Source organism: Chrysoperla carnea, chromosome 2 (assembly GCF_905475395.1).
Source record: "Chrysoperla carnea chromosome 2, inChrCarn1.1, whole genome shotgun sequence".
NCBI lineage: Eukaryota > Metazoa > Arthropoda > Insecta > Neuroptera > Chrysopidae > Chrysoperla > Chrysoperla carnea.
Genome location: NC_058338.1, coordinates 3,963,333 through 3,981,926, shown reverse-complemented (window position 1 = coordinate 3,981,926; position 18,594 = coordinate 3,963,333). Strand labels below are relative to the sequence as shown.

At 29.3% G+C, this 18,594-nt stretch overlaps 2 protein-coding genes across 2 annotated transcripts in view; both read left to right on the top strand.

Moving 5' to 3' along the window:
• Positions 1-18,594, top strand: part of LOC123294231 (lachesin-like) — a 206,450-nt gene that overhangs the window by 117,473 nt on the left and 70,383 nt on the right. The window contains exons 3-4 of the mRNA XM_044875347.1: positions 6,652-6,837; positions 7,966-8,170. Coding sequence (XP_044731282.1) covers positions 6,652-6,837; positions 7,966-8,170 — 391 coding nt within the window. The remainder of the gene's footprint in view (positions 1-6,651; positions 6,838-7,965; positions 8,171-18,594) is intronic.
• LOC123293312 lies at positions 1,377-4,390 on the top strand. The gene is made up of 2 exons (XM_044874086.1): positions 1,377-1,462; positions 1,929-4,390. Exon 2 carries the CDS (start codon positions 1,945-1,947, stop codon positions 4,366-4,368), a length of 2,424 nt encoding a protein of 807 aa, XP_044730021.1. The 5' UTR covers positions 1,377-1,462; positions 1,929-1,944; the 3' UTR covers positions 4,369-4,390.

Here is an 18,594-nt window from a genome sequence, read left to right as displayed (position 1 = left end):
AATCTGAATAAATTGTCTATATACAGTATTAAAGAATACAAGCTGTTTATAAAACAATACAATAATACAAATGTGAAAAACAGAAATGCATTTACGTTACAACAGATGGAAATACTTAGAATATAATTACATAATATCATCGTTGACTCCGAACGTATAATAAACATTACTTACAAGTTACAACATGTAACATTTGTGAGAAAATGTAGTTTTACACAAAGTTTATTATTTTACTGCATATTGGTAGAGAAATTATTTGTACAATTGATTCGTTTAACTACTATATGCTTTAATGGAAAGCGTACACTAGGACATAAAACGTTTATTTATTGACTGGCTTGATATTCGCCTGCTTCACTGGGCTTAAAAGTTAAAACCACTGGTTTATAGCCTCGCCCCTTTTGATCTCACTTATCAACATTCCATAACACTTAAAGGGATTGTTTTACGCAGCTAAAAGACATGCACAGTTTTCAATTTTTTAATTGTAAAATAGTCATAATTCATTGGGAATATCAAAATGATGATCATAACACAATTCATGGTTACCTTTTCTGATATTCTCAATGAATTATGACTTCTTTACAATTTAAAAATTGAAAACTGTGTATATTGAAAACTTTTAGCTGCGTAAAACACTATATTATACCACGATTTAAATTTTAAGTCGATCTCCGAATTTATTTCCTAAAAGTGATACTTAGCTTTATGTTTATTAGACTAAATTATTGCTTCGACATTTCATTAGCTTATCAAAAAGATATTTTCTTTTTTATTTTATAATTTATCAGAAGTGAGATTTGTTGACCCGTAGCATTAATACCGTTATGTTATAGCAAGTAGTATGTGTACAGCATGTCCCAAAAGTATGTATATAGATGAAGAACGTGTCAGTGTATTATTATAGTGTATTTTTTACGGTAAGAATTGATTTTATAATTCTTTTTTTTAGGACCTTATTATATCATCACGATATTATAAGGTCCAAGGAATGGTTTTTTCATAAGTCAAATATTTCTAAAAGTTTAACTTTTGTAACAATTTGTTTTCTTAATTAGTATTTCCAAAAATAATAAATGTGAACTCGAACTCGGACTTTTTGAATTAAATTCCTAGATAAAGTTTTGTATTATAAATTTTTCTATAAGTACGTATTTCGGCTACTATGTGGTCATCACGGCTATTATAGATAGATGATATCCATGCTATGCCTTAAAAAATCCACAGCAACTTAACAGTTATTTTTTCGATATATTAATATCTTGATTGGACCTTATTAGTTATGCAACTGAATTCATACTTTTGAAACATTGTGTACGTGTGAATTGTAGATATATATAACATTGATTTTGCCAATAATTTGTGCATTAATTATGGTGTCGTCATATTTAAATGTTAAAGTTTGTGTCTGTTACTTAAAAGTGAGAAATAACTCAAGAAATATTTTTCCCAAAAAATAAAGGTAAAGAATCTAATTCGTATTAATATTTTTGATTTTTATTTATAAAAATTACACGCATTTTTAGTAGACAATTTTGTTTATATTTGTCTAAAAAACTTTAAAAAAAATTCGTAGTACGGATGCTGCGTTAGTTAAGCGAATTCCCTCTTAAGAGGAATCACTCCCACCCCTTGCTTATTTGTCTATTTTTCTCACAAACGAACTTGACTCAAATATCAGAACTTTTCTTGACACCAAATTTTGATGGTCATTAAAATTCCATCATCAATACAAAAGCAATAGCTCCCTTTCCCTCGGAGGTTTTCGTAAATTCGCTAAAAAGTACTCAATAATATTTATTAAGGATATGCGATCATTACCATCTTGTTCAAAATCCTTGTCCGATGATTTTAGTTAATCACTTCTGGAACTTCTTTGAACACAATTATTGGATGACTTAAACTAATTTGAAATGATATTTTTTTAGGGTAACTCTGCAAAATATGAATAGAACGAGATTCGTTTATAATTCCATTCAAGGTTTTACTATTTTAGTAATTTTCATTTACACCGTATTATGTCCAATACTTGCAACACATGGATCACCTCAAAATCCAGTAACAAATTCAAATATTCAACATACAGTTCGAGAACAATTTGAAACTATTGAAAGTGATTTAAAAGGATTAGAAGAAATATTTAGTTTATCGCCAGAAGAAACAACAGAACGACTTAAATGTAAAGTTTGTAATGTTAGAATCAAATATTTTAAATTACGCATTAAAGAAATAATTTCTCAAGCTTCAAACACCATTAATCAAAATTCATCAGAAACCAATCTGAAATACCCGGACAATTGTAAAGAATTAACAAAAACACTTTTATGGGCTATTCGGCAATTGGAAGATTTGTTTTTAAAAGCTTTAGCTAGCGATTCAAATTTAGAAATTGCTAAATTGATACAAGCTTATGAAAATTTCCATGATGAGTGCTTAAAACAACGCCATAAGATAAAAGAATCATTATCACAAAAACAGCTACTCAAATTGGACAAACTAGAAACTGATTTGAAAAATTTGAGAAATTACTTAATGGGAGAATTAGAACGTTTTGATATTCTGACAGTTGAAAAATGTGTAACGGAAATAAATTTTTATAATCTTGATGGAGCTATTGACTATTTAGAAGAAGTGCAGTTTAATGCTGCCAATATGCAAAGCTCTGGTGGAAATATAACAGATGTTAAATTAAAGACAATTTCGAAAATCATAAGAAAATCTTTCCAAAATGGTGTTGATAAACTGAAAACTTCGGATTATATTATGTATTTTATTCAAAAGCAATCAAAATTCAATAAAAATAAAGCGTACGAAATTCTATATAGCGAAATGGTAGAATATTCTACAATCGAATATTTAACATTAGAAAGCTCTAACCAATTAGAAAATATCACAGTGAATTTATGTATCTTAGAAGTAAAGCTTGGGAAAATTCAAGAAGCTTTTGAACATTTTAAACATTTAAAATTAATTTCGATGTCTCAAATTATTCAAGCATCTTACGACTTGAATAGTTTTGAGAATATTATGAATTTTATTAAGAAACAACCCGATGCAACTGAGAGAAACATGGCTTACGGAACTTTAAGCTTGGAATTGCTAGGACATTCTATGTCAGAGAATTTAGAAAGCATTAAAATTAATTTATGTGTTTTGAAAATTTTGCTGGGACAAAAAACTGAGGCCCATAAACTTTTTAATGAATTGAAAACGATTTCTCTAGAAGAAATTCTTATAAAAACTAATAATTTATATAATGGCGTTAACGAATTACAAAATATTTTAGCCTTCATTCACAGTCAAAAAGGTTCATATTGTAATATCCTAAAAGCTTCGAAAATTATTATCACAAGTGTGATAAAAGAATGGGAATCACCTAAAAACTTCGAAATTGGTGCTATAGCAGTTATGGATTTATACTCACGTGATTTTCTAAATTATAGCAGTTGTATTAATGAAACTCAAGATTTGTGGGTGCAAATGATTCCAAGTAATTGTGGACTTTTACAATTTATTCGGCTCCGCATTTTTCGTAAAACCAACGTAACAGCCGAGGATATTAATGAATACTACGATAAAATTATCGGACCATCTATACAGAAAGCTTTAAAAGTAGAAAATATTTTAAAAAATAGGTTTGAAAAAATTTTTAAATGTTCAATAACATTAAGCTTCTTACATGGAAGGTCTGTACAGCTTACGGCCGTAACATTATCGACTATCTTTGATGAATTAAAAAAACAGAATTTCGTCAATAATCAGAATCAAATTGCAGCATTAGCATTAATTGTTAAAAAATTTATGGAAATAAAAGAATATGAAAAGTTGAGTGAAGAATATAAACAAATTACTGAGAATATAAAATGGAAGTTACCTGTTTGGACACGAAAAATGTTTTGGCAAGGTGATAAATGTAAACTAAAAAATCGGATTTGGGGTGAATATTTATACGCTTGCGGACAATGCCAAAATTATTCAGATCAACAACACCCGGTGTTCGTGGGTACACCTAAAATTGAAGCAGAAAGTCAATGGATGTTCAACATTGATGTAGAAGATGGTAATTTAACAGTTCAAAATGTTCACACGAAAGAGTTTTTAATTGCTGCTACGGAAAGACCTGACTCCTGGGTTAAATTGGCTGATCGTCGACCCGTATTAACTCGGAAAGATGAACTTCCGTCAGATAGTTCATGGAAAATTTCACGAGCGTCTCATGAAACTGATATTACTATTCAAAGAAATGGTGAATTTTTATATGTTGATGGGAGTGATGAATGGAATGGATTGGGACGAAGAGTGTTTACTTCCATAACAGGGAAGTTTGGGAGACCTTATGAAAATGAGTGGGAATTGATATGTGAATAAAAATGAAAATAAAGAATGTTTTAACAAATTTTCTTTTGCTTATTTGTTTTCATGATAAAAGTGCAGTAAAACCCACTTCACGACCGAATTTTTGCACAGACTAAGAATAGGGCTTTCTATAAAATCCCATAGTTTCAGAAATTTTGCCCGTTTAAAATACGAGATGATTAATGCCTAGGTTCCCAATTTTGACAATTTGTGTCAAAATTATGATCTCGAAAATAAAACAACGTGGTACTAGTTTTTTTTAATTCTAAAAAAATTTCTTTCAAATCTTGTACTTTTTTTCAATTTTTTCGAGAAAATATAGTTTTACATGCTATGATTCTCGAAATCGCGAACCTTGTAGCTGATTATATCTCAATTTAAACGACCAAAAATTCTGCATCTTTGGGACGATATTCTGAGCCTATAAAAAAGGTCAAATCTGTCGAGATAAGTGCTTTACTGGAAATACCTTAAAATCCCATTAAAATATATTACCTTGCTAAAATACCCATAAGAAAATTTGTCATTTTAATTATGATTTCTTACGAACAAAAATATTTTACATAAAATATTAATACTCCTTAAAAATGTAAGAGCCCATAAAACGATGGTAGAATTATAGCGACCCAAGTATCAGTTTACTTAAAATAAATTTTGGCATTTTGGCATGTGGAAACGAAAGAAACATCATTTTTCATAATTATTTCATTCCATATTTGTTCAAGTGAAAGTTTTATTTTTTTCTCACAAATATAAAAATGTTACTTGGATCACTATGGTTCTACCGTACCCATAAACAATTCTAAAAAAAAAGACATACGAGCCAAAAAAACACTTTCACATATAATTAATAGCTCTTTTTCCCATATCCCCCTCCCCTTTTAATAGGCTATGGTGGACGAACGTGCGTAAGTATGATACTTAATATCATTTTTTATGAGGCAAACACGTGCCAGTTCATAAGGCGAGAACGTAATATAAGTAGGTATATATGGGCGCACATTTGTTCATTTTTTTTTTATTTATCCTGTAATATGTTATTTTCTATGAAAATGAAATCCCAACTGTTTTTCGGTATATCCAAATTTGTCTAAAACAAAAGATTTTGATATATATTTCGATAAATTTTTGCAAATTTTGTCTCAACATTGTTTTCTTTGGTGATGTTTTCTTGAATATCGCTTCTTTTTACCGGATGGAGACTTTACTAAAAATTTCTGCATCGACCTTACCCCATATTCGGACCCTATGAATAGTAAAATAACCTCAAAATCTCAAAAATTGCTGTAACCACATATTTTCAACTTTCTCTGATCACAGTTCTAAAAATGAAGGAATTGATATGAATTTCTGGAAAAAGATAGTAACTTATGATCGTAAAAAAGGGTGATAAATTTTAGTCCGATACATAACCTAATTTTTTTGAGAAAAACGATTTCTGAAAAATTTTAACAGCTCTTACAGTTCAGGAAAATCATCGGATTTTAACTTGCATATTTTTTTATGTACTGTCGAATAGTGCGAACGGTTTTTTTTTTTTGAAAACCTGATTATGATCCAAAACATTGCTTGTTCAATATCGATATGGGTAAAAGGATAATGACCGTGTGAAGCTAGGCTTTTAAACCTCTTATTAAACAATCAAATTTTTAGGCAAAATATATCCTGTCCAAAAGTTATATACACTTGCCAAATATTTGGTGTTGAAATAATAATTTTTTGTGTGAAAAATTTATAGTTGTTTGACTTCTTCTGTTTTAAAAGTTATTTTCTTTTCTTTTTATTGCAAGAAAAAAAATTGTAATAATTGAATAATGTCTGTGTGTGTGGCTGCCATATTGTTTTAAATTTAAGTGACCAAAAAATCATTTTTATAATCTTCTTTTTCCATCCATAAAGTCTAGTACATTAAAATTATTGTTGATTGATAATGCTTTTATTACCGAATAATTAGGTCTTTAAAAAATCACATTATATTGATAATTTATTGCATCAATTATTTTAAAAGTGAAGGTCTTATTAAGGTAATTGTAAACTTACAGTATTGTAAAAAAGGTTTGGTTTATTACACGGTACATACATATAAACCATGCTTTGTAGTCAAATAATTTGTTATTTTTACAATACCACGCAACTACAAAAATATATAATATATTGTATGCAAGCTGCTTATAAATTTGATAATATAGATATCGCTCTTCAACCATCAATACTCTAAATCCAAGCTCGTCTTCAGCAAAAGATTATTGTTATCTATAAAAAAAAATCTAATTGATTTATTTTCTATTGTTTCAGGTGGCGTGGATCAAATCTGATTCAAAAGCAATTTTAGCAATACACACGCATATGGTTGCACACAATCCACGATTATCGGTGACACATAATGGCCATAATACGTGGAAATTACATGTATCAAATGTACAAAAGAATGATTCAGGTACATATATGTGCCAGATTAATACAGACCCAATGCGAAGTCAGGTAAGTTGTTAACATTTTCTAGGCAGTTGTAACATATGCTTCATTTTAAATCACTCAAGATACATTTTCTGTAACGTCTTTGAAAACATGACTCAGAAAAACTCTCTTTTATCATAGTGGCATTTTTTTGTCTCTAGCTCTAAGCAGAATAACTCATAGTCTTCTTTTCGTTTTAGAGTTATCGTGTTGGTAGACAGACGAAGTAACAGACGAAGAGACAACCGAAAACGGGCTAATTAGATGATTTTATTTAACACCTGTACCAAAATTTTGTTGGTAGCAATCAATATTTTCCAGAGTTACAAACTTGGGACTAAACTTAATATACCTTGTATATATTTCTTATACATGGTATAAAAACTTAATATACGTTGTATAAATTTCATATACATGGTATAAAAATCAGCCTTCCCCCAAAATTTACCGAATTTCTTAGCAAAATCAGATAGATTTACCCAACTAACTTGATTTTAAGATCGCCAAAAATATTTTTTTTAAAACTTTGCTTGATTGATAGAAAATATAAACCTACTAAAAATCAAAAAGTTAATATTTATTTTATTAATTTTTCTTGAACAAAGGACTATTAGAAAATGTAATTGGAAAGTATCGTGTTTCATAAATATAAAAGCCTAATGTTTTTTGTGTAAAATGATACAAAAATAAAAAGTTTCTCTAACATCTCACTTCAAGTATAACACAGACGACTGTACGAATGTTTATTTTAAGTTATAAAATAATAAATTTTAATATTATGACTTAAAATTTGCTTTAAATTATTTTTAAAAATAATTTATTACGTTTTATACTTATATGAAGACATAGTTTTTGTTTTTGTTTAATTTCCGTTTATCATTTTCTTACCATTTTGCTATGTTAGGAGAAAAAACCTCTGTTCCACAGACGAGACTTTCTAAAAATGTTATGAACCACGGCAAAACTAGCAAAACGTAGTGAAGATCATGAAAGTAATAAAAAGTTAATAAAACAGCCTTTTCTAAGTCACACAATAACAATCTTGTAAGGCAAGTTATTATTCAACCTTAAGAACTCAAATACTATTTAAAAATTTCGATGTTAGTTTAAAAAAACTGTTTGGGTAATAATCAATGCATTTTTTTTTTTCAGATGGGTAATTTAGAAGTAGTTATACCGCCTGATATAATTGATGAAGATGATATGGTATCATCAATTGATGGGAATACCGCCACAGAAGGTGGATCAGTACGTTTACGATGTCATGCTACTGGTGTTCCAGAGCCTACGGTATTATGGAGACGTGAAGATAATCGTAATATTGTTTTTCGACATGAAGGTGGTCGAGAAAAACAAGGTTAGTTTAAATAATTTTTGGGGAAATTTTTGAACCAGCGACATTAGGATTAATGTTGATTTTAGTGTCCTTAGTCTACAGCTTATAACCAAATGTGCTATCGATACTTGTTGCATATTCACCAAAAAATGGTATATATTATAAAAATGATCAATAACTTTATTTCAAACTTCCTGTAAGTTTGTAACAACAATTTTCATGTAGTTGACTCAATCACATATGGACTAGACATAATAGATATGCGATCATCATAACCAAATCCTCAATTTAAAGCAAACGCAAAGAAATTTTCGTTTAATTAATCGATTCGCTTTATTTACACGATTCTATATTCCAACTAAGTACAATTTTATTTTCCATCGATAACATGCCTGACTTTTGATTGTTTAACTTCTGTGATTTTGTATCAATGAATTCATATATGAAATTCAATCCCGTTCAAATATTTAGCTGTACTTGTTCTAATCGTTAGGAAATTGTTTGAAAGTATTTTTACTTGATTTGAAGATGAAACGGCCAACTTCGGTATCAGTTTGTTATTATTTAAATTTTTTTTTCAGTGAAGATATATTATGCTGTAAAAATTACCCTATTATCAGCAAATCTATTTTCAATACTAATTAGAATCAAATGTAACTGATGTACAAGAACATTATTGGTCCTCATTATACATTATTTTCTGTCTAATGTATCACTGTATCATTGATCTATTTAATAGACCTTCCCCCCCCCCATTTCCCCTTCTCCTTTTCTTGTTAGTATGAGACCTCGTAACACCTTAATAACACTATTTTAAACATACTCATGTATAACCCATTTCAAGAGATCTTTGTTTTCTATGTCTAATAAGATCACATCAGTGTTCATATACATATAATATAAACGCAATCCTTTACATAAGTTGTAGTATATATATATATATATATATATAATATAAGTACAATATTATGTACAATTTGGTTATATCTCACATACATTTTGGAATATAATTTAGTTACATTAGTTAGGTTCTCACTTAAAACTTTCTCCTTCTCACTTGAAAATCTTAACATACCACTAAGAAAATAACACAAAACTAATATATATAGTAATATAGAATAGTTCGTTAAAAAACTTTTAACTTATACAGTATGTTACGTTATAGTTAAATCGCTGTCACTAGTCCAGTTCTTATGTATAAAACAAAGAGGGATTGTTTATGTGCTTACATGAGACAAACCATAATACACAGAACACATCAAATTGTATTAATTGTACAGCTTTAACAATTATTACAAAGGTGTCGTTTTTTAGAAAAAATGTTTTAGATTCCTAGGTTACTGTGTTATATCTGTAGCTATATTCTTAGCATGTTGATAACGACGTAGCATTGCTGACGCCAATTAGGGTAATATAAGATTTTACCCTACCAAAAATCGTCTAACGCACCTTAGAAGTTTTCACTTCAAACATACTGCTTACAAACGACCTTTAAAATATTTTTTTCATAATATCAATAGATTCTCAGTTGATAAAATCGAATTCCGATCGAACTTAATACATACTTCATTCAAAAAAATTACTTCAAATTCGAATAAAACTAAGTTTTTTGAAGAATTGAGGTAGTTCTATCGGTAATAGACTTTGCATTCAGAATTTAATAAAACTTGGTATAGTTGTCCATTATTATATCATAATTAAGTTAGTTCTCTGAAGGCCCCTAAAATTTAACTGGTTAATTATGATATAATAATGGACAACTATGCCAAGCTTCATTAAATTCTGAATGGAAAGTCTATTACCGATAGTACTACCTTAAGAAAACATTTCGTGGACACGGTATATAAAGTATGGGGTACTACTAATATATTATATATATATATATACATAGTATTGTATTTTAAGTTTATTACCTTTTAAATATTCTCAAGTTTTCACTTAAAAAGTACTTGAGTTTTGTGTTGTTGATTACTTCTGCATATATACTCTTGAATACTTCTATACTGAATACTTGTTGTGTATGTATATATTTTAGAAGTTTCTATATCCATCTAATGCCATTTAAACTTTTTCTTTTCTATCCAATTCTATTCTACTAGTTAGTTAGTTAGAAGCTATGTGTTTATTAAAATTGTTTTTTAGTAGTTTTAAATGCATTTTTCTCATTGTATCTATTATACAATATACATATATTATATGTATACAGCATGTCAATTGAATAATTATTCCCTCATATTTAAATATATTTTGTAAATATAATTCATTGTAAGAGCACTATAATATAATAAAGCCTCCAAAACAGTGTGATCATAAACACTGGCTTCAACCTTAAGCCTAAAGCTACAAGACCATATGAGAGAAGCTATGATCGCATTCTTTAACTTCAAAGAGCCAGTGCATCAATCTGATTAACTTCATTTTAAAATTTTTAATCAAATGATAGATTATAGATTATTTTTTTTATCTTTTTAAGTTTTTTTGTTTTTTTGAGGTGCACATATTTCTTGACATCCTATATATTTAAAAAACACTTAATTATAAAGTAGTAGTTTGGTATTTTATTTGAACAGATTATTGTGTATAGAACAAAAAATAGGTCAAAACACTTTTATACCTTTGAGTCAAACTTTATGCCTTATTTAGGTGTCAGAATTAATTTTATAAAACATGCATAAAATGTTTTATAAACACAAAATGAGAAAGCTTTGCGTCAAACACATAATGACATTGTTTTCTCAGGTGAGTTTTTAGTAGGCTTGATTTCAGATATGAACTGCAACAATCAAAGAATGTGGATATTCAAAATTCAGTCGTTTTATACAAACTTTCGCCAACGTTACCAGCTCGTCACATAAATATAAATCTTGGTTGAATATTACGTGTGAACTATTAAACAATATAACAGCTATCTAGGCTATATAGAACTACAGCTAACAACGCTTCGCTGACAAGTATAATATATAACTGAACCACAAAACTTGTAGAATTGTGATTTAGAAAGATATTAATATATTAGTGAAACTCTCAATTTAATAGCATATAAATAATAACTATTCAGAGTGGGGCAGAAAAGTGAGCGATTTTAAAATCGCTGAAGAATAAAAACCAATTCATTTCCCCAAATAGTTTATTTAATTACTAATAAAATAGTGTTCGAAAACTAAAGCACCGACAATTACAGAATCGCGTTTTTAAAAATATGAAAACAAGAAAATATTTTCATTTACTTTTCATAACCAATTTCAGATGAAAATTTTTTCTTGTTTTCATACTTCAAGAGCGTGATTCTGTAACTGACGGGGTTTTAGTTTTCGAACTTTATTTTATCTAAACCATTTTGGGGTTAAAATTGCGTGAGAAAGTAAAGCAACATATATATATTTGAAAAGCGCTATCATAGCTTTATGTCCTCTACGCAAGCAAGTAGAGGCGCCACGTAGCAAGTAGCTGGCGGTCAAGACGCTTCTAACGATACTTCATTGGTCCAATTATAATAAGAAGTTTAGAAGCTAGTCCCGAACAGATGAACATTCATATATATCGGTCAAACACGTAGCCCTCGCCATATAGTCGTTCAAAATCGCACCTTTCTCTGCTCCACCGTGTACATTATACATACATTATAGATAGAACAATACATTATACAATACTCAACAACTAATTCTAATAACAATGATAATTGTATGATTATAGCAGTAACGTATTCAGTTTTAAAATTCCGTTCTTCGTGGAGCAAAACCATACTTTGGTCACAAAATTAAAAACTGGCTAAATTTTCACTGGCTTACAATGTAATCATTTTATAAACAGAGCTGTTCTATAATATGTTACCACATAAATGGGAGTAATTTTGCCAAAAAAATATGTTACAACTTAAATGGGAGAAACACGTTATCCAAAACGATGTTACTACTTAAATGGAGGAGGCTGATCCAATTTTACTTTTCAATGTTTGCAACTCTGTTAGTGAATACTTTCGCTTTATTCAAACGTCAAATGTTTAGTTAGAAACATTACATTTACAATATGAATCGTTTAACTAACGCTCAACGATCCAGTTTTTCATTTATTTCACAGAACCAAAAGTTCTGTAAGAACTGTGTATACACTTTAATAGAAAGACGTCACACCAGACGATGGGGGCTTAAAAATGTGACCATCTGTGACAAGTGGGAGGGAGGGGGAGGTGTTAATCGTAAAATTGGTGTGACGAATGTATGGATGACCCCAAATGTCGAACGTCATTCCGAAATCCTCCTTGATATAAAGAGCGGCCATAGTCTTTCTTGATTTACGTCTATCATCCATCTTTTAATTGTTATCTAAAGGCATCAAATCTGGGAATGTAAAAATCGTACTAATTTTTGGGGGAATCAACAGCGAGATCTCAGGTAAAAAAGCCAAATTCAGGCAGAAATCTGATAAAAATACAAACCTGTATCGTTGCTCCACAGAACAATCGATGATGCTGTTCGTAAAGTATAATAAATATTGTACTATAACAGCTAAATATCATTATTACTGGTGATAGTTTTCAACAACTTAACCATCATCAAGTGTGTCTCATTCATTATTCCTCATTCTATCTCACTCGTACAGAATCTCATTTTTAGTAATTAATAAATCGATAAAGTTTATTTTCAAAATAATTAATTAATGATTTTACTACATTATTAAGATAAAACCTGTTGTAAAATCAATAACACAAATTTATAAATCCTTTTAAAATATATATCGTTTTTTAAGCTTAGATAAGCTTGATATCTTTTTTCGTTTTTGAGTTATCGTGTTGACAGACTGAAAAGAGATTAATTACGTGATTTTGGAACACTCATCAAAGTTTTATTTAGCGTTACAATCTTAATAGATCGCTGGGTGTAAAGTTAAGATTGATGAAGATTGCTCCCGCTTATCCCTTTTCTATAACACTCGAAATAATAGTGGGGATTGTTTTACACAGGTAAAATATATTATTTTTCTAAATGTATAATTGTAATTATTCATTGAGTATATCAGAGAAGATGGCCTTGAAATATTTTATATTGACTATTTTTACAGAAATCTATAATTTATGGTACTTTCAAATGTCAAATTAAATTAAATTTTATTTTAATATATCTTTATAAATTATAGTTCATGTGTTATTCTGATATATCAGCTATAATGCTGTACAGTTTCATTAAAAATCATTCGCTAGTTTAAGCGTGAAAGCGTAACAAACAAACAAACAAACAAACAAACATGCTTACTTTCACATTTATACTATGTAGAGATTTAATTGAACAGGCCCTAATAATTTGTAGAAACAAAAAAACGCCGTTTTTTTCGGAGACAATTGGTTGAAATTTGTAATATTAAAATAAAAAAAACTTTTAACAAAAAGTCGGTGTCAGCCAAGGAAACAAGTCTGACAGAACAGTTTGCTACATTAGCTTGACTGACACCGACTCCAAAAAGAAAAACAATAATTTTTACTACATTATATTATCATTATTTTTTTACTTTTTAGTCCATATTCAATTGTTTTGGAAATAATTTCTTTTGAAGTCGGTTTTCTTTTTGTTTTTTTTATTTCGTAATTTTTAGTGAGTCTGAAGTACACTAACTAATTTGTCTCTAAAAAAGAATCATCGAAATCGGTTGACGTGATATTGAGTTATTCGTCGTCTTGTCGTGCATAATGAATGCAAATTTTAGACTTTTAGACAAATGGATAAAGAATCATCAAAATCGGTTCACCCAGTCAAAAGTTCTGAGGTAACAAACATAAAAAAAACAGTCTAATTGAGAACCTCCTTTTTTATGGTTTGAAGTCGGTTAATAAAGACCATATTTTTTCTATAATTTCTAAAACTACTAATAGTACATCATATAGTATATTTAGAAATTAGCTTTTCAATCAATTTTAAAAGCTGTCAATCGAATATAAACTATGTTTCGAAGTTTATCAAAATGAAAGTTATTGAAATGTATGGGTTGGAGAGAGAACGAACGAACGCATGACTTAGTTATAATGTAAATACAGTACTACATACGATACGATATCATTCATATTGAATGCGATCAAACTTTTCTATATAAAGTATATTCTATCTAGAATATACAAATACATGCATTGAATAATATATTTCGAATAACAAAGAAACCAGAAAATGCACTCAACAGAATTGATGTCTCAAAATATAGAATATACAAAATAAGATTTTTTTTTATATATCCAATTTTTCCAAGTTCTGGTAGAAAATTGTTCATTAAATTTTGAATAATAACAATTTCGTATTTTTAACTCCAGAACTAAAAAAAAGTGGTGTTATAAGTTTGACTGCTATGTGTGTTTGTCGATTCAGTTTGGAAAAGACATGACATATAATTTTACCATATAAATAATTACTATGGAAATGAATGGTCAAATAAACCTGGCTTAATTCATTTCGAAAAGTGAAATGGTAAAATAATTACGTTTCTCAAAACAATAATTCAAAAGAACAAAGTCAACTCAAATATTTCAATTTCAATTAATATATTTCCAAAAATTTGTCCCAAAAAATGATAGCTCTCTAACTATCCCTCTCATCTCATCTGATGTGCTGAATCATCACTTTAATATTGATTTAAGAAGAAGTGTTATAAGTTTTAATTATTTACTTGTGCGTTTGTGTGTTTCTCATTGGCATCGTAGCCCCTAAACAGGAACCGATTTGATTGCGAATATTTTATAGCTAAGTTTCCAAAAATCGGTTTACAAAGAATAAATCGCATTATTTTTGTTTTTCACATAAAGTAGTTTAACTGTAAACCCATAATATTTAATTGATTTTTTCCCCTTCTAATATCATCATAATAATTCGACCCTTTTTTTCCATAATTTGATATTCATCCATAAAATTTTTAAATATTAACTTTTTGTGTTAAATGAATGTATATGTATATTATTTTTTGTTATAGCATACTTTTAAAAGTATCTAAAACGTGAAATAAATGTAAATTGATTGAAATAGAGTAAAGCAGCGTCGAGGTAGAGAATCTCAAAGGGCGAGTTCGAAACTAAAGAGACCACTTGATATTTCTAGCTACTCTTAGCATATTTACATATCGATATTTATATCGACGAAATATAATATTATATGATTATAAAAAAAAAACTTTGAAAAACATATCAGTGATACAAAACTATATAGTACTTCAGACCACAGACATTTTTTTTTCTGCATTAAATTACAGGAGTTTTTTTATTTAAAAAGGTTCAGTATTCGGTGCCTCCATTTTTATTATAAAACCAGCCTGATACTCGCTCGTTCAACTGGGCTTAAAAGTAAAAAGCAACGCTTTATAGCCTCCAACCTCCCTTGATGTGCACAGGGCTCAATTTTGTTAAATGTAAAATAGTTATAATTCATTGAGTAGCATATCAGAAAAGTTGGCCATGAATGGTTTCACATTTACTATTTTAAATTTTTACAGAATACTTTAATTTATGGTTCAAAATGATAATTATAGACCCACTCCATCTATAGTCATCATTTTGAACCGTAAATTACAGATTTCTGTAAAAATTAAAAATAGTAAATGTCAGATTAATTTTATATAGCTCATGTGTTATTCTGAAGTATAAGCTATGTTGCTGTACAGTTTCATTAAAAACCATTCTCTAGTTTTATCGTGAAACCGTTACAAACAAACAAATAAGCTTACTTTCGCATTTATAATATATAGATATAGAGATTAATTAATACTAATCGGGAAATTCTTCAAAACAGTTGTCAATCCCGTTAATTTCCATGGAATTTTTTCATTCATTTTCAGTGTTTACTTAGTATATCAGAACGTGAACTCTGGTTTGCAGTGCTATTATATACGTCAGTTAGTTTTAATAAAATTTGAAACGAATTTTCAACACATTGTATTTATATCCATACAATAAAAATATATAATCGTCGTATAAGAAGTATTCATAAAGTATTGAATCGAAAATGTCCGGTTATAACGAATTGAAGGATCTTTAAAAACAGAAAAGGAATAAATATGATGAGTACTGTTTTCTACAAACGATACAAAGTATGATGCTTGATTGTGTATCCACATATATTGTTATCCAGTGGCGTTTTCAAAAAACTATTCAACGATAACCCACTTACCTTAGTTCGTTGACTATCATTTTTACGGTTAGAGCCGATTTTCGCGTTAGAGTCGACTATTCAATGATACCCCATTTGATACAGTTCGCCGACTTTCATTTTATTCTTTTTCAAAATATGGTGTCGGGTGGTCGCTATTTTGGATTTTAATTACTGCCATATCTTCAGTAGCACTCGTAAGATTAAGACAAATCGATTGACGTAAGAATCATTAAAATCGTCTCACGTGTTTTGTCTCTAGTGTGCCAAATAGGAACATATACATTTTTTTGCACAATATAGCGTCCAATGGGCGCTATATTGGATTATAATTAACTGCTATATCTTCAGTAGCCCTCGCAAGGTAAAGACCACTTCAACAAAGTGAACAGACATTTGTAAGTGATCAATAAAACCGTACAATATGAATAAATTTTTGATTTTGAATTTAGTTTTATTTTCCCTAGCTTTAAGCAGAAGAGGAGTTCAAATTCATTCCTCATGTTGTATTTAAAATAGCTCCGTCACTGGTGACATTCTTTCTTCCTTTAACAAGATAACGTCATGATATTCATAGAATTCATATTGCCTTTGATCAGTTTCGATATATATATACTTTTTATAGTTTTATGATAGCAAAAAAATGCAGCACATGTCTTCGAATTGCGTTTTGAAGAGGCTATTCTAGAAATAAATACGAATAAGGTGGAATAAATTTAGTTTTCTTTATTTAGAGTTCTATTTATAACAGACTGTTATTTCATTCGGTCTAGTGATTTTAGTTATGATCGCGATATTTATTCAACGAATCATGTGGTAAAAAAATCTTGTAGATTAGCACTCTCATAAAGTACCCTTCCGGGATATACTTCTCAAACCGCCGAAGTGAAGCACTCATCACCATACTTTCATCTTACTTCGCCAAGTATCTCAATGCTAGGGTTGACATAGAAGTGCCAACAGCTGCTAGTTCTCTGTACATTATAAAAAAAAACTTTTGAACTGAACTACAGAATGTGGTATTTGTCTTACGTGAGGTACTCTTTGGCTTTAACCTCACGACCACTGCCATGGACGGCGCCACACACCGCCCAACAAGATGCCCTCCGATAGGGCAAGTCTTTTAGCGTCTCTGCCATCTCAGCTTTCAAAGTAGCTAGCAGGTCAGTACCGTTGTCTTGGTGAGGTTCGCATCCTTTATAACAGTACTTGTGGCTCTACATTGCTACCAACCGATTTCATTTTAAATGCAACTCACCGAGTTAAAGTCACTCAAAGCCATTAAATGACTCATAAGCGATGAGCCTGTACAGCTTAAACTTCTGAGCCACTCTTGGCATCCCACCAAGTGCCATTCCGACGGCACTACGAAGCCGTCGATGATTACACTTGTGCAGAGCAAAGCTAAACCGGACCTGGGATACAAGCAACCCGTAGTTTTTCATTATCGGAGATATAATGAACTTTTTTCTAGATTAAGGCAATATTTTTTACATATATTATTTATTTCATCCTAAAAACAGGCTTTTGTATTATATTTCGTAAAAATGTTTATGAATATTAAATAAAGCCTGATATACATAAACAACATACCATAACACATAAACCAAATATGTCTTATGTTAGATTTAATTTAACAAACTGATAAATCATTTTTAACTTGACATATTATATTATACATGGGCTTATATAATAAATAAATACCGGGTGCTTAGATAATCCATACACCTCTTCGAAAAAGCAAAACATATGCCACTTTAATATGGAACTTGAAATCTCTTAAATAAATGAACCATGCTGAATCGACTTTTCAATCACCTTAAATAAAAGTCAATAATTCTTTAAATTTTCTTTCCACATTCAACAACATATTTTTGATTTTCTTGGGATGCACGGGTGATCTGAGACACCCAATATACTACAATTTAAACCAAAATAATTATCTAATCTATTTTTATAGTAAACATTCTGTTAATTTTAATAGAATATTCTTATTAAAGGATCATATTCTATATTTTACAATAAATATTTAATATTTATATTATTATATATATTTTATGTTCATAAATTTAGCCCATCATTTTGATTGGATAAACAAAAGTATGTATTTTAAACAAAAAACACTCAGGGAAAATTAACTTTACTAATTTTTAGATAGATTTTTTCTAAAATTACTCCAAATATCGAAAAATTTAACTCTTACTTTTCGTCTCATAGGTTCTAACATAATTCACCATCAAAATTGAACTTTATCTTCTTGTCTATAATAAATACACACAACGCCGGACCATATTTGATATTATGATACTATGTGCCTATTAGTAACGCAGT

Bases quoted from the DNA above. Each gene is read 5' to 3' on its own strand.
- LOC123293312 (XM_044874086.1), top strand. From the start codon at position 1,945: ATGAATAGAACGAGATTCGTTTATAATTCCATTCAAGGTTTTACTATT.